The sequence below is a fragment of the Haliotis rubra genome, unplaced genomic scaffold (genome assembly GCF_003918875.1).
Source record: "Haliotis rubra isolate DU_JTF1 unplaced genomic scaffold, ASM391887v1 Scf143, whole genome shotgun sequence".
Lineage (NCBI taxonomy): Eukaryota > Metazoa > Mollusca > Gastropoda > Lepetellida > Haliotidae > Haliotis > Haliotis rubra.
The window spans coordinates 793534-817310 of record NW_025765370.1 but is presented as its reverse complement, the minus strand read 5'-3'; the positions used below and the strand labels follow the sequence as shown (position 1 = coordinate 817310).

The following is a 23777-nucleotide window of genomic DNA, read 5'->3' as shown; positions in this document are numbered from 1 at the left end:
GAATTCTCGTGTTGTTAGTGTTTTACTGTCGATGAAAGTAGCATTTCTTGAGATTGGAATTTGAACAGAATTTAAAGGAACACGGACTTATCTCTGAAAATAATGGGCGGTTGAGAAAATTCTATTTATTCACCAGAATTGACGTGTGATGTATACATGTTTGTCCTTTCTCATAAGGTTAACATTGTGACACTCACATATTCCTGCTGATTTTTAATTGTTTATTTTCCTTTGAAGTCAAGTAATATTCCAACAGCTCCAGCCTTTGAGGTTCAGTCAAGCCTGCAATTTCAAAACGCGTCATACAACACTTGCTCAGGACGTCACAACATTAAGGACTTCAGTAAAGGTTTCAAAGGTATTTATGATAGAAATTTGGAGAACATTACCAAATTTGAAGCATCAGTGATAAAAACAAAAAAAGATGTCCAGTGCAAGTTGTTATTTTAACTTTAAACTATGTCAACCAATACGATCTCGCGTTTTAGGGGTACCAATACGATCTCGCATTGTGGCGGTGTGTGGTCCTGTGCGTACAGCTCAGGTCACGAATCAATTGCAGTTAAGCAACGTCGAGCTCGAACAGTCTTTGGATGGGTGACTGTGTTTGGCAGCTTGACTCCTGAGAGTTTCTAGGACTTCAGTCCTGCCCCACAACGAAGCACATGTCATACATCTGGTCTCACCTCAGGCAAGTGGATTTGTTCAAAATCACCCAGCAGAAAATGGGTACCCGGTTGAAAAAGTCATGTGACTATAACCTTCTAGCGCCTATCAGGCAGCTTGGGTTATCGGGGTAATATTAATCAGATTCTGATAAAGCGCCGCGAGCAATCACTTGGTGTTTGGAGACTGTGCGCTATAGAAGATGACTTATTAACACTATTATTTAACTAGCTTTTGTATGTGTATATGACGCATGGCATCGGTCAGGCAGGATACGCTCCACATTTCTTTAACATGTTGTATCATCTGTATTTGATAGTGATACATGGACTCACGATTACGTATTGCCGAAACCATGAGAAGTTACTTTTGTATATATGTAAAGGTGTTGTCGCTTTACTTTCAAACAGACCATGAAGCCCTGTGAGCGACATGGCTCGGTATGACATACTACCAAAGCTTCGCAATCATTAATATACCACCTATGAGTAGGCTATATCATAAGGTTTTATCAGTATATATACAGGTGCGCATTTGCTGTGTCTTTTCCTGGTGGGGTAGGCAGGTGGTTAAAGCGTTCGCTTGTCACGCCGAAGACCCGAGTTCGATTCCCCACATGGGTACAATGTGAAGCCAATTTCTGGTGTCCCCCGCCGTGATATTGCTGGAATATTGCTAAAAACGGCGTAAAACGATACTCACTCACTCACTGTGTCTGTGCCTATTATATGACAATAAACTGTGACGAGTGTTGTACGCTACAGATATTAAGCAATGATAACGGTGTATCAGTTGTTCCAATGGGTAGGTGAGATATCCTGTTCATGGTGTCAAGCCATATCATATAGGCGTGTGGACATCATTTATCCACAATCAGTATCCTGTGGATGTTTGACACGCTGAGACTAAGCGCGTTGTTTTATCATCCTGTCATTTGGGAAAATATACTCATGCCAATAAACGTTGTCAACCCTTTCGATTTTCTTTATTGGAGAGTGTGTGGGTGGGGGTGGGGATGGGTTGTCGAGGGGTGACAACCATTATTGGCATGAGTATATATTGATTTTTACTGTATTTATAGCTTCTGCGTCAACAGATCAATAAACGAAACGTGAATATCGGGTTAGAATTGGTTGTCAGCAAGTCGCGAGACGACAAACGGGGTCAGGTGGTCACCCTCGCTGACTTGGTTGACACATGTCATCGTATCCCAACTGCATAGATCGCTGCTCTTTATCTTGATCACTGGGTTGTCTGGTCCAGATTATTTTCAGACCACCACTATATAGTTGGAATATTGCTGACTGCGGCGTTTAACAACGAACAAACAAATAAACGAACAAACAGATCCATGAACAAGGTAATGAACATAGTATTGAAACGAATGTGCAGAAAATATATACTCAACAAAGAAAAGGTCAAAGACCAGGCCAATATTCAATGTTTCAGTATTATATAGATCATAATATGAACTAAAAAATACTTTAATATCTAGAATTGGGTGGTCCTTAACTTCTTTTATTGAGTATATATTTGAAATGGCAATTTCAGAAATTTCGATGTTTATGTCCATTGAAGAATGTCTTTTTTCTTCAACTTGCAACGGAAAGTGAGTTAGTGGGTTTAAGACGCATAAAGCAGTATTCTACTTATATCAGCTGATGATAGTGCTGTTACTATGATTATGTCCCAGTATGCACATATGGATGATGATAGATACTGTTCTTGCTACATATTGGTTTTCTTTGATTTTGTTATGGCCATATCAATGATGATAGTGTGCTTCTTGCTACATTTGTTGACTATGGCCATATCATGATGATAGTGTTCTTGCTACGTTTGTTGACTATGGCCATATCATGATGATAGTGTTCTTGCTACATTTGTTGACTATGGCCATATCATGATGAAAGTGTTCTTGCTAAATTTGTTGAATATGGTCATATCATGAAGATACAAGTGTTCCTGCTACATTTGTTGACTATGGCCATATAGATGAATGACAATAGTGTTCTGCTACATTTGTTGACTATGCCCATATCGATGAAGATGCTAGTGTTCTTGCTACATGAAGATTGTTGACTATGGCCATATCGATGAAGATACAAGTGTTCCTGCTACATTTGTTGACTATGGTCATATAGATGAAGATACAAGTGTTCCTGCTACATTTGTTGACTATGGTCATATCGATGAAGATACAAGTGTTCTTGCTACATTTGTTGACTATGGCCCATATCGATGAAGATACAAGTGTTCTTGCTACATTTTACATTTGTTGACTATGGTCATATCGATGAAGATACAAGTGTTCCTGCTACATTTGTTGACTATGGTCATATCGATGAAGATACAAGTGTTCCTGCTACATTTGTTGACTATGGTCATATAGATGAAGATACAAGTGTTCCTGCTACATTTGTTGACTATGGCCATATCGATGAAGATACAAGTGTTCTTGCTACATTTGTTGACTATGGTCATATCGATGAAGATACAAGTGTTCCTGCTACATTTGTTGACTATGGCCATATCGATGAAGATACAAGTGTTCCTGCTACATTTGTTGACTATGGTCATATAGATGAAGATACAAGTGTTCCTAAATTTGTTGCTACATTTGTTGACTATGGTCATATCGATGAAGATACTAGTGTTCCTGCTACATTTGTTTCAGTTGTTGACTATGGCCATATAGATGAAGATACAAGTGTTCCTGCTACATTTGTTGACTATGGCCATATCATGATGATAGTGTTCTTGCTACATTTGTTGACTATGGCCATATCATGATGATACAAGTGTTCCTGCTACATTTGTTGACTATGGTCATATCGATGAAGATACAAGTGTTCTTGCTACATTTGTTGACTATGGCCATATCGATGACGATACAAGTGTTCTTGCTACATTTGTTGACTATGACCGTATCATGATGATATTGTTCTTGCTACGTTTGTTGACTATGGTTTGATCGATCAAGATGATAGTGTTCTTGCTACATTTGTTGACTATGGTCATATGATGATGATGTGTTCTTGCTACATTTGTTGTCTATGCTATCATTTGTTCCTGCTACATTTGTTGACTATGACCATATAGATGAAGATACAAGTGTTCCTGCTACATTTGTTGACTATGTCATATAGATGAAGATACAAGTGTTCTTGCTACATTTGTTGACTATGGTCATATCATGATGATACAAGTGTTCTTGCTACATTTGTTGACTATGGACCATATCGATGAAGATACAAGTGTTCTTGCTACATTTGTTGACTATGGTCATATCGATGAAGATACAAGTGTTCTTGCTACATTTGTTGACTATGACCATATCATGATGATTGTGTTCTTGCTACATTTGTTGACTATGGCCATATCAAGAGATAGTGTTCTTGCTACATTTGTTGACTATGACCATATCATGAAGATCTTATCCTGTGTTCTTGCTACATATGTTGACTGTGGTCATATCGATTACTATTACCATGTCCTGATGATAGTGTTCTTGTCACACCCCGCCGTGATATTGCTGGAATATTGCTAAAAGCGGTGTAAAACTAAACTCAGTCAGTCAGTTCTTGTCACGTTATGATTAATAAGGATACTAGTGTTTTTGTGGAGGATAGTCATTGCCCTATCAATGATGGCAGTGTTGTCGCTACAGTTTGTTGACTATGCCCTTATCATGATGATAGTGTTCTTGCTTCATGTGTTAATTATTTATGGGCATAATGATGTTGTGAGAGGTGTTGAGTTACTCGTCTCAAGGTTGAATTCGTTAATATTTTACGTATGATTCAATGTGTTTGTTGCTGTTGGCTTTTGTTAGGTTCGTGTTAAAACCTATTTGTCATCCTGCTGGTTAAAGCGTAACATCGAGACCTGTATTCAATTTGTCACGTGGGCACGTGTGGAGCCCATTTATTGCGTTACACGTCGTGGTGTTACAGAAATATTGCGAAAGGGGCGTTAAAACCATACTCACTCACTCACTCATCGACTTAGGCAAGCACTCACGTACTCATGTTTATTGCTACGCGCATGTCACTAGTGGAAAAAGATTTATTACTGTTCACAGCGATAAGAGCACACGCTAAACAACACTTTAGTTAGATCAGTGGGTATTCCTTCGTGGTGGAAACAGCTTATTCACTGATGCAATGTTTTCAATGATGTTTTCTTGGGCTTTTGTGTGTGCAGGTAAGCTGCATTTTTTTAATCCATGTCAGATCTTACAAACTTTGTGTCCACGTATATGTGTGCTGCAAATCCGAGAACAGTTTAATCCATCCAAAGTAGGTTTAGCTGTAGTTCTCAGGATCATGTAACAGGCGACGTAACTGATATTTTGATATTTTGCGGTTGTGGTACTCCGATGGTATGCGACGTTGACTTTGAGTCGGACATCAGTTATCTGACTCACAAGTTACTATGATTAAACATGTACAGGTACTTACTATTCATGTACAGGTACCCGTGAAGATCCGCATTAGAACTTAGCTTCAGTGACCCATGCTGGTCGTAAGAGGTGACTAACGGGATCGGGTGGTCAGGCTCACTGACTTGGTTGACTCATGACATCGGTTCCCAATTGCGCATGTCGATGCTTATGCTGTTGATCACTGGACTGTCTGGTCCAGACTCGATTATTTACAGACCGCCGCCATATAGCTGGAATATTGCTTAGTCCAACGTAAAAGTAAACTCACTCACTCATGTAAAGGTAAAGGTTTAACCTAGGAATGACTTTGGGCATCGGTTACGTGTTACCCGTCTCTTGCAAACGATATTTTTGAAACTGAGGTTTCCGTTCGAACTATTTGTGTTCAAATCCGGCATGTTGAAATACGTCCAGCTGGGTGCAGTGACGTATGAGAAAGAAACTTACAATACATCAGGTAGTTAAGCTACTTCAAGTTCTATACACAGGTGTCAAGTTTATGCAGACTGTAGCGTGTGCAAGCGGTTAGCCGGACATGCTTACTTATCTAGATGACATCACTGGGTTTCAATAATTCGATCATATCATTTTCTCCACAATATCGCCTGTATATTTGTCAGACTATCTAGGTTGATTACATTAGAAATCGGCGTTTTATATTTATGACAGGATGTGTAAACGTGTCAAACTTATCTCTTCACCGGTAAACGCAGAAAACAATGCGTTGTAAACCAATATAGTAATAAATACTCAGGCCCAACGCATTTATTTGAGGCGATCACATACAGAAAAAACACATTCGAGCAGGACGGGTTTATGTTGGAACCACAGTCGGAGAAGAATTCAAGTATTATGAAAAGGTTATAGTATTTTATGTTTCGATGACAAAGGCATATCGTGACTTAACATTCCACTCTATTTCTCGATTGTCTGTCCTATGTTAATGGTGAATTGGTAAATGATCAAATGAATATTCTCTGAAACAGCTAAAGGCTTGGGCAGCTAAACTGATGGATAAATTACTTCAGTGTATTTTTGGTTTTGCTGATTTACCATCCGTGAGACCATGTGACTAGACATGCATGTACGTGGAATATGTCTTAGAGTGAGTGAGTGAGATAAAATTTAACGTCACCTCGGCAATATTTCAGCCATATAGTGACGAGAAATGTGGGGCATACACAATAAATACAAGTAATTAAATAACCAGTAATCAACGGACTGTAAAATAGCTAGACTAGCACAAAAAGAGTTGAAACTAGCTAGCATGCATCTTTTTAGACAATACAATGTAAAAATAGACTACTGATGGCCAACAACTGAAGGTAGATCACCATACTAGGTACGATGGGGGCTTACAGTGCCTTTGCTACCTGCTGCTGGCGACTGTAGGCAAAGTTAGCCACAAATTAGAATGACAATAATAAAAGTAAAAAAAGTGGAAGATTAAATTTTGCCTCGAATGTTTTGGAACTTACGTATCCTCTCAGGAGAATATGTCTTAGAGCTACACTCGGTGGTTATGATTGTTCTTTGAAACTCTACACTATGACCCTAACTGTTAATTTTCTCTAATCCCATATTATAAAGTACTTCGTAAAATTGCAATTATTATTGATATAGGAAAATACTGGGTTTCAGTCTTCTGCCTCTGAAAGTACGATCGATTTTGTAATAAAATTATAATAGTATATTCTACCCTTTTCGAATCAATGGTTACCACTTCATAACATGTCCATTAAATGTCTCGGGGTAACATTAATGGAAACAAACTGAAACGTTTGTATAAAATTATAATCTGGTCAGTTGTTCTAACATGTATTCCGGGCAACACACTGCGTGTACAGGGGATAGAGTTGTGAAGGTTGTGATACGCTGCGTGTACAGGGGATAGAGATGTGAAGGTTGTGACACACTGCGAGTACAGGGGATAGAGTTGTGAAGGTTGTGACACGCTGCGAGTACAGGGGATAGAGTTGTGAAGGTTGTGACACACTGCGAGTACAGGGGATAGGGATAGAGTTGTGAAGGTTGTGACACACTGCGAGTACAGTTGTGGGATAGAGATTGTGTGAAGGTTGTGTACAGGGATAGAGTTGTGAAGGTTGTAGACGAGAAGGTTGTGACACACTGCGAGTACAGGGGATAGAGTTGTGAAGGTTGTGACACACTGCGAGTACAGGGGATAGAGTTGTGAAGGTTGTGACACACTGCGAGTACAGGGGATAGAGTTGTGAAGGTTGTGACACACTGCGAGTACAGGGGATAGAGTTGTGAAGGTTGTGACTGCGCTGAAGGTTGTACAGGGGATAGAGTTGTGAAGGTTGTGACACACTGCGTGTACAGGGGATAGAGTTGTGAAGGTTGTGACACACTGCGAGTACAGGGGATAGAGTTGTGAAGGTTGTGACACGCTGCGTGTACAGGGGATAGAGTTGTGAAGGTTGTGACACACTGCGAGTACAGGGGATAGAGTTGTGAAGGTTGTTAAAGAAGAATCATCATGATAGGTTAGAGGAGCTGAATCATTCGTCACCACTCGCCCCTTTCCGTAACCTGCAAGAAGACTCGTCCCCCTCTCGATGCTTGTTATGTGCGAAAATACGACAAACCAATCAGAACGCGCGTAAATGACTGCGGTGCTTTGGTAAAAATAATCCCGAGTACTTAAATCGTTTATGGCATTATGTCATTGTTTAAAAAATCATGAAAAATATATTGCCATATTGAAAGTACAAAGAACTTAGCTAACAGGATTTTGCTGCTGCCTTTTATGGTGTTTTTGATAAGAATCATGCGATTGACGGCGAGAGATTCAAATACACGCACGTAGAGTATCCCTGGTCCAACTGAGTGTGTTTCTGACGATCTTGCGGGCTTGCTAAGGTGATTGTATGTGCGCTTCCTACAATTTTAGGAAATGTAATTATAAATCGCTACTAGTTTCAAAACAATAATATTATATCTGTATGTAACTACTCAACTTTAATCTTTAACATTGGGCATATATTTCAATTCTCTGGGAATATTTTAGTCTGACCTTCTTGTGGTCATTCATATATTTTTCTGCGAATTCAGTTAAAAGTCCACATGTGGTATGACAGCAAGGTTACACGTATGTTCAGTTTGAGAAATATTATAACAGACATTTTTTGAGTTTCAGCTTTGGGATTTAATGTAGCGGGATTTATTTTACAAATTTTATTTGCATATTCAATAAAACAAATCCCATTTGTGATTATTAAACCCTTTTCAGAAATATAATTGGAAATATAAGGTGAATATCTGGGAATAATTACGTCAGAATATTTCTTTAAGAAATACGGGTTTTTTTCTTTCTTTTAGTTGTACCAAGAAGGTTGAATTCTTCAGAATAAATAGCAAAAAAAACAACAGCAATACAATGTATGAGTACTCAGTGATATTAACTACCATTGGAATCAAACAGGAATAGAGTTATCGTTCCTGTTTGAAGTAGTTCTGATGTTCCTACGCCAATATGAAATCCTTCCAGAGGGGCACGAGTCGCTATTCGGCTTGTCCCGGAATAACACGAGTTGGTCACGAATGGAGCTGAATGAACGACAAAATATGTGTTGATATCTGATTAGACAGACAGACAGACATTTTATTTCAGTAACATACTGCTTGATTCGTATTAGATGAGCCTGCGTACGTTTGTGACAAGTAAGCGGGGCAGGGAATAGACTTGGTTGCTACAGGTAGATTGGCGACTGTGCACGTGCAATACATGCTGACCGTGGCGTGAACTCAGTACAGCTTCTCTTTAACACGTGTCTCGTAGAGCGATTGAGTTCAGCAAGACAACATGTCGACACGGGTCAATTTTTGAATGTTTGCAGATTTTAATTAATTTAACATGTCCAAGTTAGGGAAGCATGGGCAAATTGTACACATACTTAGTACGATATAACAATCAAAACACGATTCGCACGAGTAGATTGAACTTTCAAGTTTTAGACGACAACCGGCCTGTTTCCCTCATTTTTCAAATGGAATGTCCTGGAGGGCGTTCACATATCTGCAATTAGGGGTCATTTGTAAGGTCGTGGCTCATCTAATAGTAGTACATCAGTAAGTCAGTAGGTCATTGGCCCATAATACAGTAGAATGCACATATATATATATATATATATATATATATATATATATATATATAATGTATACATGCTGGATGTAGGATAACGATTGAAATACAAAGTCAGTTGATTGTAATGCTGGGTTTACTTCTTAGTTTTAATACAGCAGAGAGGAATGTACTTAATGATTTGAGATTATTTATGATGTTACAGGGAATTAAACGCACAAAGGCTCCAATTGTTGGAGGGTAGGTCTGATGGGTTGTGAAACACGTCTTTCTTATTTCAGATTATTTTCCACAGATAAGTAGGACATGGAGCTCGTCTTCAACAGAGTGGCAGAAGAGGCAGAGACTTTGATCATAGGTGTATTTGTGTGGCGACCGGTTTCCACTGCTAGTCTAAAGTTGTAACAACGGAATATATAGTGCGTTTGGCTCAAAAGCGGACCGATGAATTGCAATCTAACTCAAAAACTAATAAACATATAATACTCAACATAATCAAACTATCAGACCAACTCTGTGATTTGTTTGCAGAATTTATGTCCTAAAATTAAAAAAGTTGTTTTACAAACTATCATTAAAATATTGACACAGTTCACTATTTGTTACGAGGGAGGAGTGCAGAGAAAGGGACAGTCAGGTGTTTAGAGAAGCACGTGCACAAGTGCCGACAAACTTATTGATTCATTGACCTGTGTTTGCTGTGCCGTCTCCATCCTTTCTCGCACACCCGGCTGTCCCTTTCTCTGCACTCCTCCCTCGTAACAAATAGTGAACTATGTCGATATTTTAATGATAGTTTGTTAAACAACTTTTTTATTTTTAGGACATAAATTCTGCAAACACCTCGCAGAGTTGGTCTGACGTTTTTATTATGATCAGTGTTTCATTGAGTATTTTATGTTTATAAGTTTTCGAGTTGGATTGCAATTCATCGGTCCGCTTTTGAGCCAAAAAGGACTATAGCTATAAATTTCCATTGAAATGGTTTCAGATTATCCCACTTGTCTCCGTTAACCCATGAATGAACATGTTCTTTCAGTTGTTTGCATGCCCCGTGTCCACAGCGCCTGTTACCCGTCCCCATGTTACAGCCTGCAGAACAAGTTGGATGGCATTGTCATGGATAATGAGGAGGACATAAGACTCTGGTGCGAGTAGGTACTCACGAATATACCATCATCAGATTTCACAACGTTAAACAATGTTCAAGTGTACCACGTAAAGTATCTAACACTTGTTAGAGATCTCTGAAAATAGGGTTAGAATTGGTCTTCGGCTACACACGCTTGTCGATATTTCTATTTTAATTGTACGTTTTTAAATGACAACTAATGATTCTTCATGTTCGGATCGCATACATTCATTTCTCACCTGTGTTAGAGTCTGTCTTCAGCATTCCAATCGTAGCGATTAATAAAATCGGGTGGCAGACTCGCTGACTTGGTTGACAAATGTTATCGTATCCCAACTGCGTAGATCGATGCTCATTATGTCAACCACTGGATTGTCTGGTCCAGACTCGATTACTTACAGATCGTCATCACATAGCTGGAACATTGCTAGTGTGGCGTTGAACAAACAAACACTTATTCCTTTTTCTGACTTGAACGGAACATAGAACAGTAGATATCAGCATCAACGCTAATGGCTGAAGGGATGGTGTAAATCCAGCTGGGGTCCATGCAGGTAGCAAACGCAATGTAAGTCCCCATGGGCCCTAGCATGGTGATGTACCTTCAGTTGTTGGCGATCTATAGCCCGTATTTTATATTGTACTGTCTTCTTTGATTGGAATATTTTAACTTTGCTCGCTAGTTATATGTTTATATCTGTGATTCTCTAGTCTTTTTACTGTCCATCGTCGACAGGTTTTAATCTTCAAAATGTTTCCACTTTTTATTGTATGGATTGTTTTCGTCACGATATGGCTGAGATATTGCCGATGTGACGTTAAATAGTAACTCACTCACTCACTTACAGTAGATACACATTTGAAGAATGAATGAATGATTTGTTCTCATTAGTATACTGCCTAGCTCCTGTACGTCGAGTTAGTTGTCAGTTATTTACTTTCCCAGAGTGGCAGTGCCATATACCGAGTGCTTGAATAAACTTCCTCTCGAGTGTCGGACAACTGGTTTGGAAGACATCATCGAAGAAACGAAATACCAGATGAATCAAATTCCGTGTGGTAAGACAATTTTTGTTAAATTAACGTTCCATTTACATGTTGATGGCTTTTTGTCTTTTCAATGGTGCCGCTATTCATGCTTGCTTGAGTCCCCAAATCTTCGCGTTCCCATCCCATGAGGTCATCCCAACAACATATGTGCCAGACAGTGAGCATCCGACCAAGACATTTAGTGATAGGTCTTTCAGTTTGTCGGCCCAACTGTGTGGAACAAATTACCCCTCTCTCTTCGATCAGTAGAGTGAGTGAGGTAGATCAAATTTCTAGTCACTTTGGCAATATTTCAGCCATATCGTGATTTAACTTAGAATCAGTAGAGTCGTTCAGCACATTCCAAATTAATCCGGATTAAAAGCTCATTTGTTCAGCATTGCACACGGAGCTCAGCAGCGCTTTTAAGCAGTCTTCTGAAGACTGGATATTAGCGCTATATAAATGTAAAATGTATGCATGTATATGTATGTTCGAATTGACTACGGCCCTGATTTCTAAGCATCTCGGGACCGTACTCTAACTCATGGGTTTTATCAAAGTGGTAAACGTCAAGGATCTGTATTACTTCAGGCTTTCTTCACACAATTAACGCACAGTGATGTTACGGGAACACTGCTCGATGCAACATAAAACCCAACTCAGTGTTTTGAACGTGCCGTGCCCATTTTGCATATATACAAACATTAATTCCCTAAAGGACTAACTTATTTCATTTATGAAGCATCCGGAATGTTCAGATTATTACATGTAGAATTGTATATATTTAATGAAACACATACAGCTTCTTTAGGGAGCTGACAACCATAGTAAAGTCACAAACACGACACAATTACGGTACCTACATGCATTGTAATGTTTAATTGACTGTATATCTCTGTTGCCATGTTACAGGTTCATCTAGAAAGCTGACAGTGTCAATCGGCCTGTTTATCCTGATATCTATCAACACATTCCTTCTTTGAGAGAGGAAATAACAAACTGAACATGTTAATGATAAAAATGAATAATGATGTGCGTGCTGTTTTTTATTATACGATGGTAAATAATGTGCAATTATCTGTCAAACTGTTTTAAATATGCTCACATGCAACAGAGCTTAAAATGTCTGCAAACATTTAATGAATATTAATGAATAAAACACAATGAATATGCAGGAGTCGTGTGAAGTCTGTTGTCGTTTCTGTAGAATATATTAAAACAGATTTACTGTTATAATAACATTACTTTTTGTATTCAAAAGACAAATAAAATCAGAATTCAAGTTAAGAGCTTTGCTTAAATATTTGGTGAGTGAGTGAGTTTAGCTTTACGCCGCTATTCCAGCAATATCACGACAGGGGTCACAGAAATGGACTTCACACATTGTACCCATGTGGGGAATCGAATTACCTTTACCTTACACAAAGCAATTCTCTTGGAATTATACCCAGAACAACATTTAGTTAAACCACTTCATCTATAATACATCCATCCCTGCTGGACTTTAGCGCATTGAGTAAAGGATTCTGAAAAAGATTAACTACAATGTCGGTTCATAACGCCTTCAACTAATCTTAATCATTCTTATTCACCCCAATGAATTTTCATGTGTATTGTCCAGGAATATACACGTCCCAAAACACAAACCATAAAATCATATCCACTTGAAAACTACAGATCTATATGCTAAACATGAAGTACATGTATACCAAATTGTCGAATATGGTAGTCTGGGGTAATGGCCACACGGGCGTATCGATTTCAAACCTCTCTACCTATTCCAGGCGGCATAACTGATCGAAATCTCACTCCTGGTTCTAACTCCATGTGTCCAGTGCTGACTAAATGACATTGTAACAGAAAACAGACAACCGGGACATGGCATTTTAACATGACTCTCAGACACATTAGCTAATATTTTAAAGAATGCCATCTAGAACAAAAGTTGCTAAAACAGTCAACCTTCCCAAACTGTACTCGGTTCAGCAAGTGAACAGGCCTTCCTCTACTGTCCTTTCGCAGAAAGCGTTTGCAGAAAAGGAGCAATTTTCGGGCTTCAGCTGGCCAGTTGAAAAGCTCATCAGTGTACAGTAGTCGGCCCCAGGAGCAGACTGAGTCCAAATATCTAGAAAATTATGACATCAAGTTATTGCCAACAAAATCCTTTTGCGTCACTATGGTATCATAACCTTTTTCTTAAGCCGAAATTGCTATTATTTCAATTATGTGTCATTTCTTCGAATTTTCGAGTCTTTTCTCCTTATATCGATTATGTTTTCATAATTTCGACTACGTTTTCCTCATCTCAAGATTATTCCTCAAACTCAATGGTTAGAACTTGAATCATATGGATTATTTCCACGTTATGTCTATTATTTTCCCGAAATTTTAAGTTTCTTTCAATGAAACGTCGCACTCGCTGTAATAAAGAAGTTGTTCATGCATATAGTGTTATCCTTCCTTACTTCTATACTTCTAAATGCCTCAGTCTCAAAGAAGTTAATGAAATGCCGAATCCTTCCTCGTTACATCTATTAACAATTAACAGATAATTAAAATAACGTGAGATTTCTTTCTATTTGAAAAAAAAATTATTAAACCAAAATTGCACCATTAAGCTTTTGTCATTTATGACACTTATAACAACGTAACATCGTCCTCACATAACTGCATTCAACTTTAACACACATTTGGATAAAGTCTTCATAGCAACGTGTGACCATTTGTCGGTCGTTTCACTGTTTTGTGGAGGGTATCCTTTGTTTCATCTTACAAACCATACCCTACTTATCCGTACCGTTGTTTATTACGTTCTGGAGGTGCCACATTTTCCAATCGCTGTCAGCATTAACCAGTTGCCCTCCTCTCCCGTCACAAAACATCCCTGCATCGAAATGAGTTGAAGGTCCGCCACTCATGTAACAGAAGTTCTTACTTCGATAGTATCGCCAACCTTGCGACACAGGACAGTCAGCTGGTTGAATATAACAGATAGTTTACGTGTTAGTTTGTAAACCAAATATTAAATTACAAAACAGTGTGTTTAGAAAAAATATTGTTTTATATTACCAATAAAGATTACGATGTGCAAACTTGAAAGTAATGTTTATTCATTATAGATCTCTCCGTCCAAGTAAAAATCTTTACATATACAAGTGGCTTTCCGTACGTAGTCTAGTTTATTTCTTTTGTTTGATTGATTGATTGATTCTTAACGCTGCACTCAGGAAGTTTCCAGTTATATAGCTGCGGTGGGTAAACAATCGACTTTGGACCAGATAATGACATCATGGCCATCGATGCACGCAACTGGTATGCACGTACCATAACATGTATCGACCAAGTCGGCGAGCGTACCTATCCGATCCCGTTATTACGTCTAGCATGGGTTGCCGAAGATCAATTCTAGCCCGGAACTTCACGGATACGTCCTTGTGACAGAAGATCTTTAAGACCTCAATTGGAGTGAGTGAGTGCGTTTAGTTTTACGCCGCACTCAGGAATATTACAGCTATATGGCGGCGGTCCGTAAATAATCGAGTCTGGACCAGACAATCCAGTGATCAACTGCATGAGCATCAATCTGCGCAATTGGGAACCGATGACATGTGTCAACCAAGTCAGCGAGCCTGACCACCCGATCCTGTTATTTCGCCTCTTACGACAAGCATGGGTTACTGAAGGCCATTCTAACCCGGACCTTCACGGGTCCCCTCTATTGGAGAGCATGACTAATTGGTAGGTCATGTCGTAACGGTTACAGTCAACTCTAACACCACCTGGGGACGAGTCTGGGAACAAGCTAGTCTTGGACAGCTGGCTGATTAACGCTTTCTTATTACACGTCCCATATTGCAGAAGACACAGTTCATTTGGTGCTTACGACAAGATTTGAATACAAAAATCCTGTTCCGACATTTTAAAACGTCATAATAAGAATCCCCGTGTTTATATTGTTCCGAGTCGATGTCCAAGTTGAAGCATCATGTTAACACAAGTATCTAGATGCACACAGACAATTAATGCGAAACCAACATTGTCAAACACATGTTACACTATTAACAACATTGGGGTTACAAATCAATATGGAATAAATGGTGTCCGCAATTCCAATAGCAATTCGTCAGTACGACGTTCAATGGGCGTACAACTGCAGTGGTAGTTTAAAATATAATGGAAGTGATAACGGCAATGAAGAGAATGATTATAATCGCCCAGCAGCCACAATGGTAAAGACAAGTGTATTGGATAACATCTTCCTACCATTCTTTATCTGGTGAATGAGCAATAATTAGCTCTGAAATGTCATGGTAAAGAATGTAAAAAGATGTTTTTATCCATAAAACGTGTCATGTATACATGTTCGTCCATCCTTTATATGCCTTTCAAGAACAATGGTCAAGACTCCTAACTGGCAAAAGCTGTCCCTATATAGTCTGTTAGTCTGTTTGTACTGCTGCACAGTTCCCGGATCATCCTTCACCCCTGTCGTTTCAACATATAGCAACTTCAATACCACTGCCCTATAGTGACACTTAACAGAATGTACTAGAATTGCAACAAGGACCAACAATAACGACACATTTTCTATGTTACCCGCTGGGAATGCCGAACTGTGGGAATTCATCTGGTACTACGTGTTAGTAATTCTTTATCTCGAATAATTGAGTCACCTATGATGTACGGAAATTGCCAATGTTTTGAGAATGCAAATCGGTGTGAGGGAAATAACTCGTAATTTGTTTTTCTTGTCGTCTACTAGATTCTATGTCATCTGAATAGCTAGTTCAGACTAATTGCCTAACTCTGGTACTCGTTATTATGATCCGATACCCGTTCTTCAAACAGTTCAAAATTAACGTTGAGGTGTTCAGTTCAGTAAGACAAATACGTTGTTCATTCGTCACACTATGTCTGTTTATGTTCCCCGAGCCCGAAGGACGAGGGGAACATTCACAGACATAGAGGGTACATCAACCCTTTCAGTAAACCTATAATATTTACCTGGTTCCCAAGAATAATATCTTCCTACGCCGTTGGGGATACTGTCGGATATGTCTGGCAGTAATGAACACTACATGAACCCTTTCAGTAAACCTATAATATTTACCTGGTTCCCAAGAATAATATCTTCCTACGCCGTTGGAGATACTGTCGGATATGTCTGGCAGTAATTGACACTGGGTTGAAGACTGTTCGTAGTACATGTATATTGCGGAGCAAGTAGGAGTTCTATAACAGGCCCCCGCACATTCAATCAATGGTATTTTATCCACTGGTTCCCAAGACTCTCGGGTGTTCATCAATAGAAGAGCCATCTTCAGAACTGTACTTGATGTATTCATCTAAGCAGAATAAACAGAGATACTGTAGTTGTGTTTATTTGTTTGTTTCTTTATCGCCGCACTCAGCAATATTCCAGCTAAACTCACGGGCAAAAGAAACGTCACCAAAATTATGTTTAAGTTTTTAACGAACCTTTGTATTTTTTTCAATAAAAAACGGGTTGAAACAGCTTGCCCGAACGCAAACAACATACTACGCATTGAATTGCACGAGATTCATGTAATTTGTGTAAAAATGTTAAATTTGCACGGAATTTTGCGAAATTCCTTCGTAAAAAGCCGTATTGAATTCAGGTATAAAATGTGTAGAGAAATCATGTATTCCATTATCACATCGTATGGTAAAAAGGAAACATGCCAAGGCTAACAACACAGCAGAGAGAACGAGCTATTGGTATGCTGGATTTGGGAGCGACGCAGTCCCATGTTGCAAGGTTGATGAACTGTTCAAAGCGAACAATCCTGAGATTGGTGAGCCGTTATAGACGGACGGGTGTCACGTCTGACAGGCCTAGAAGTGGACGTCCGTGGTCAAGACCCCCCAGGAAGACCGTTATTTACGACTGCTTCACTTGAGGAACCGCTTCGTAACTGTGACGTCATCCGCCCGAACTGCTCTTGGCCATCCAGTCAGCAGAAGGACCGTTGCCAAACGTCTTCGACACCATGGTATCAGAGCCTATCGACCGCTGAAGGCTATGACGTTGACGCCTGAACATCGTCGTCAAAGATTGAGGTGGGCGAGAACTGTTGAGCGATGGCAGGCAAGAAACTGGTCCAGAGTGTTCTTTGCCGATGAAATCCGTTTCCAAGTGTTTAAACCAGACGGTAGACAACGGCTATACCGAAGGCGGGGAGAACGTACACGACGTTGCTGCGTACAAGAGACCAACCACTATGGTGGTGGAAGCGTGATGGACTGGGGAGGGTGTGGCGACATGAAGACTGATCTTATCGGATTCATGGTAATCTAACAGCTGCACGGTACATCAATGAAGTTTTAAGACCAGTCGTCGTGACATTCATCCAGAATCACCCACGTACCATGTTCCAACAAGACAACGCCACACCTCAAAAGGCACGCATCAGTATGGACTTCCTTAATGCCCAGAATGTGACGTTACTTCCTTGGCCAGCTCGATCTCGCGACTTGTCCCCGATTGAGCACCTGTGGGACCACCTTGGACGACAAATCAACAAGCGACAGCCACCCATACAGACAAGAGGGGCGTTGGAACAGGCCCTACAGGAAGAATGGCGGAGAATCCCGATACATGTGATCAGACGACTAACATTATCCGCTAGACGTCTTGTCCATGCATGCATACAAGCCAGGGGTGACCACACACGATATTGACTGTATTTAACTGTCTGTCTTCAGTTTAGAGCCGCTTATGATGAAACAGATGGTGCTCGAATACCGGACAGTCAACTGTCCTCGATTCAATTGGTCATTCAAATCTGTAGTTCACACTTTCATCATTCAGAATGTTGTAAAACCATTAATTTTCCAAATATGACTGTTACATTTCCAAAATCTGAGTTTGATGTTTTGTGTCATATTAAAAAAGCGAGGTGACGTTTCTTTTGCCAGTGAGTTTATATAGCGGCGGTCTGTAAATAATCGAGTCTAAACCAGATAATCCCGTGATCAACATCATGAGCAACGATCTACCCAGATGGGATATGATGACATGTGTCAACCAAGTCAGACCACCTGACCATCCGATCATGAGCCCAAAGACCAAATAAGGCATCCTTTTTTTGGTTAGTTTGGTTTTTAATTCTTCACAAATATATTTTCCAGAAAATATACTTATTAAAGAATGCATTAGTCGGGGTGGCAAATACCTTAGATCTGACGTAGTCAATTACAATGTATGTAGTTTCATTGTTATACACAGTATAAATATGCAGCTCCTCCACTTCATGTATCACTCTTGCTTGACAACGGTACAAGAATCTGTATCGAAACGTCGCACTCACGAAATAAAGAAGTTGTTATCCATAAAAACTTGTTCCAAATCAATGTCTTTCTGCGTCTTTCAAACGAACAATGACATTTTAAGCAGCTTGCCTTGCAAACAAAGTGATGTTGTTTTCCTTGGCTTGAATTATATATGTGTCACATGGTTACTGTGGCTGTTGAGGATGATCAGCTGAGGTCTCTCAGGATGAAAGTGTTTCAGGAAGTGGTGCTGGAACCACTCAACATCCAAATGAGACCCCCGAGACTGTTGTATGCCTGCATTCCCTTGGAGGTCTTCCTCTTTATAATTACCTTTCGGGAAGTACTATCCATGGCATCGTTAACTGTGAGGTGAGGTGAGGTGAAATGGGGTTTAACGTCGTGCTTGAGAATATTTCGCTCATATAACGACGTGCATGCGTGTGTATGTGTATGTGCGGCTGCTTGTACTAGCCCAGACTTAAGCTGGTTTTATAGTGCTAGCCCACTGAGATACCATGCCGCAGTGAAGCATGAATATCCCACTCAGACACATTATACTGACTCCGAGACGACCAGTCCTTGTTGTACCCATTAGTGCAGAGCACCAGGCGGGGACCAACAAGTATCATATTTTAACGTCTTTTGGTATGACACGGTCATGGATCGAACCCGCGACCTTCCGCTCTCCGGGCGGACGCTCTAACACACTACACCACGGAGGCGGTCTCGTTAACTGTGACATGATCGCGGTTGTTGTCAACGCGACAAGGGACGTTCTTAACGCCACACTCTGAAAGGACTTGGACAGACAGACAGATTCCAAGCCACTGAGGCTGAACACCCAATAATTTATCATGTTGCCTCGTACGACACGTAGCGGTTGATTGGGACCTATTGTAAGTTGACATTCCCAAGGTGCATAATGTACGCTCAATGAATTTCCAGTAGGTCAGATAAAACAAAGTGTTCATTGGTAAACCGTACTGTGACCGGTTTATAGTTAGAATCATCAAGAAAGACAACAAAAAGAAAAGCTCAGCTGATTTTAGCATTGATAGAAGAAGATTTTCTGTATATTTTGAGGATTTGAACACATTGTGATGAATTCAGCAGAAATAATTAGCCATCTCCAGCGTCCTCATTTTGACATTTTCACAGCAGCAGATGTTTACACAGCCAAAGATAAGTTTTAAAGAACATAAGAGAATGGCCAAAATCTTCGGAGGAGAAAGTTGGAACTTAGAACCTCGTCTTGCTATCATGGCGATCACTATATGTCAGCCTTTGTGACCTTAAGTTTGGAGAATAATAATATTTTTGAAGACTAGTTTAGTTTCATTGAAAACAAAGGATGGCTATTGTATCAGTGTCTGTGTCTTGTAGCAGTGTCACACGATCACAAAAAAGTTTCACTGCATCCGTTTTGCAAAGACGTGAAAACGGTACATGTTTATGACGTTATGAACAAAGACGACAATGACGGGCCATTTGAGACGATATAGGTCTTTCCAATCAAAACTTTGACAGCTGGTTATTCATTTCTTATTCTATTCAAACACCAAAGGCAGTTTAATGCGCGTTCCTATTACTTATGCAAAAGAAAGCTTTACCTTGAAAATACCAGCTCAGTCTGACACGATTAGCTTGTGGCAGTGCTTTCCCTTCGACGGCAGTTTCAAAAAGTGTTTCCGAATATGTAGGAGTTTTTAAAAGAACCACATTGAACCATCAGCTTATGGATACGTAAATACTAATGTGCATAATTTGACATTCCTTATGCCTTTACACGAAACTATACGAAGGTAATAATCCATATTTGAGTGTGTCTATCGATGTGTTGTACTTTGATTTACATAATGGCCTCGTCTGATTTATTTGTACAGAAAATACATCCTATACATCTGCAGGAGGCGCTCTGGGATAGCCTAGTGGTTAAAGCGTTCGCTCGTCACGCCGAAGGCCCGGGTTCGATTCCCCGTCGTGATTTTGCTGGAATATTGCTCAAAGCGGCGTAAAACGTAACTCACTCATCTGCAAGAGAGAACTGTTGCATTACTCCCCATTCGTTTCATGCTTGTGCAAGAAGGTATTTGGGTTTTGTATTAACCACTCCTGCAAAAGTGTCATGCTTGGTTTTTTATGGTCCTTACTATACACAATATCATTACATCAGAAGAGCGTGTTTTACGGGCATACCAACTTTACTAGATCGTAATTTGTTACTAACTGCAGCATATCACAGATGAAAGTATTAATTGTGAGATTTTAAGGGACGCTTATATAAATTCGTATTGAAAAAGTAACTCATGTAATGTCAAGTTTTGGTTAAATAATTGAAAATGTTATTTATTTGTTGTGGATGAGAAAAACAATCCCCTTGTGACATATTATGTGACTCTCATATTGATATGATTCATATGAGTGAGTGAGTAAGTTTGGGTTTACGCAAATATTCCAGCAATATCACGACGGGGACACCAGAAATGGGCTTCACACATTGTGCACATGTAGGGATTCGAACCCTGGTTCGAACGCCTTAACCACTATGCTACCTCACCATCCCTAATTTATATGAGAAAACGTGAGGTTACTACTACGTATTCATTTTGTACCAAGGTTCAACAAAATATTACTAAACGTCTTTTTGACGCCATTGGACTTGTCTCTTCAGAAAATATAAATGTGACAAACCTCTAACATATGGGTGAGTGAGTGAGTGAGTGAGTTCATATTTAACGTCACATAGGCAATATTTCAGCCATATCGTGACGAGAACATATTTGTCATTGAAATGGAACATGTGGATATTATATAAACCTGTCGTCAAAGGACAGTAAAGCAACTAGAATAGCACAATTAGAATTAAAACTAGCGCGGAAAGTTAAAACTAATAGTACTATTTGGAAAATACAATATAAAAACAGGCTATAGATCGCCAACAACCGAAGGTAGATCACCATACTAGGGACCATGGGGACTTATAGTACCTTGCTCTAATACATGGGCGAGAATTGAGAACAACGACGGGCGTTTCTCTTGTAAATCCTAAATTCAATATCGCAATACAATAACCGGAATAAATCTATGTCTATTAAACACTGAAAGTGTTTATGAGTGATGGTTACGAAGATAATTGTCATGTATCTCGCGTGTTTTACTTTCATTCAGTTAAGAAAATTACTCCTTAAAGCAAAAATAGTAAGTCCTTAGTCTTGACCCTTCAGACGCGTCATCTTAACCGGCATGTTACACGTTGTCTTCAAACTCCGAAAAACACCATTTGAAGTTGAACTTTCAATCATAATATTCTCAGAATAACATTGTTTTCATTTGACATTCTAGGAGAGCCCCTATCCTGTTCGTTAACGGCGATTAAATATATCAACTTGTGAGGCTGCTTGTTCGGGAGACATTCCATCCGGAAAGCTTATTCCCTCCTCGCAATACCACACAGCAATAGCACGAAAAGTGTAAACAGTAAAGCCTTCACGCACGTCAATGATAACTAAGTATGTTGGCCAATATTTAAATACATCGCACAAGCGTTAGTGTATGTACCTAAAGGAAATGCAGTAACGGTTAAAGTCAACATGAATTAATTGTGGACAAAGTGCCTTCGTGAGAATACTACTTTTCCAGAGATCTGTGTTTGTTTCAAAAAAAGCATGGTCATTATTTATAGAGGGTTTACCTTTCTCCCTGAAGATATGACGTAGTCTGAACATTAAAGCAGTCCCATGTCATGTGATTTATTATTTGTTTACATGTTCAATCAGCACGACCTCTGTATGTTGAAAGATTAATGTACATAATGTTTCTGACTACAACTGCCTGACGACATGACTAATGACACTGAAGTCACTCAGTGCCTCAACAGTCATCGCGTATATCACCAGGTGTTTGAAGCAGAACGTCTAACACATGTGTTTTGGGTAATGTTTGTCTCAGGTTCGGTCACCTGTAAATTGTCTATTGATTTCAAAGTGGCATAGTGTCACGGTTCACGGTTGAAATGAACAAATGAATGTTTCAACGAGCCAATGCAGTCAAGAACAACCGACAAAACACTGGCATTAACCCAAACACTTACTGTACAGAAAAAAACTAATCCAGAAGCACAGAACATATACTAAGTTGCGAAACAAGTTTTGAAAAGTAAAGCTAATACTCCAAAACTAAACTGTATAGATGAATATCATTTACAACAAAACTAGCCTCAGACAGTATATCAACAGCTGTATTGTTTTGGACCGCAGACATTTGGACCTCAGACACTGCTCTCGCACAGCTGAAATATTACAGGATGCGACGTCAAAGAACAAACACACCTTTAATGTTCCACTATTAATACTATTCTTCATGACTAACTAATACTACAAAACTAAACTGTATAGATGAATATCATTTACAACAAAACTATTCTCAGACAGTATATCAACAACTTTATTGTTTTGGACATCAGACATTCCACTTGCACAGTTGGAATATTACTGGATATGACGTTAAACAACCAACACACCTTTTATGTTCCACTGTTAATACTACTCTCCATGATATTCCAGGAGACGTTGGAACATATTCTGACATTTCTTTAGGTGAATGAATTGTGTCGAAAACATGATCTTCACTCAACCTCTGATCTTGATGTTGTGTGAGGCATATGATGGAGACTGTGTTTACCCTATTATCAAGTCTTTAAACCTTTCAAAAATCAATTTTTATACTGTATTATACTGGTTGTACCAAGAGATTCTAGACCCGAAGGCATCTATACATGAAAATATGCTCAAAACAGAAATATTCTATTGTGTTTACAAGAGTGTTGAAATGTGTATCCAAAATACAATGAATGTAAACAAATTGATAATAAGAACCAAAGTGTCAAATGAGTTCATTCAGTAGTTAAAATCGTGTGACCTACCGTTGAGGAGGGATGAAGGGATATAGTGCCGTTAGCAGAGTCCAAGCTGCCAAAGAATGTACTAGTTACAAGATGGTGAAGTACCTGTCAGATTTCAGAGAATCTATTCACTTGAGTAGGGTTGGGTTTCAGAGATCTATATTCACTTGAGTAGGTTGGGTGAAGTACATTCCAG

General features: G+C 39.4%; 1 protein-coding gene and 1 long non-coding RNA gene across 2 annotated transcripts; one reads left to right on the top strand and one right to left on the bottom strand.

Annotated features, from left to right (window-relative positions):
- Positions 1–736: 736 nt before the first annotated feature.
- Positions 737–9905, bottom strand: LOC124269253. The gene is made up of 3 exons (XR_006896472.1): positions 9895–9905; positions 5803–5806; positions 737–882 (listed from the first exon to the last, which is right to left on the bottom strand). It is a non-coding gene; the product is annotated as an uncharacterized LOC124269253 (long non-coding RNA).
- On the top strand, positions 9460–12673 carry LOC124269252. The gene is made up of 4 exons (XM_046704266.1): positions 9460–9579; positions 10261–10375; positions 11300–11412; positions 12298–12673. The coding sequence occupies exons 1-4, from the start codon at positions 9528–9530 to the stop codon at positions 12366–12368; spliced, it is 351 nt and encodes a 116-aa protein (XP_046560222.1). The 5' UTR covers positions 9460–9527; the 3' UTR covers positions 12369–12673.
- Positions 12674–23777: the final 11104 nt, after the last annotated feature.

Bases quoted from the DNA above. Each gene is read 5' to 3' on its own strand.
- LOC124269252 (XM_046704266.1), top strand. From the start codon at position 9,528: ATGGAGCTCGTCTTCAACAGAGTGGCAGAAGAGGCAGAGACTTTGATC. The intron at 10,376-11,299 runs GTAGGTACTCAC...TTACTTTCCCAG, and splicing joins GACATAAGACTCTGGTGCGA to AGTGGCAGTGCCATATACCG. The intron at 11,413-12,297 runs GTAAGACAATTT...GCCATGTTACAG, and splicing joins GATGAATCAAATTCCGTGTG to GTTCATCTAGAAAGCTGACA.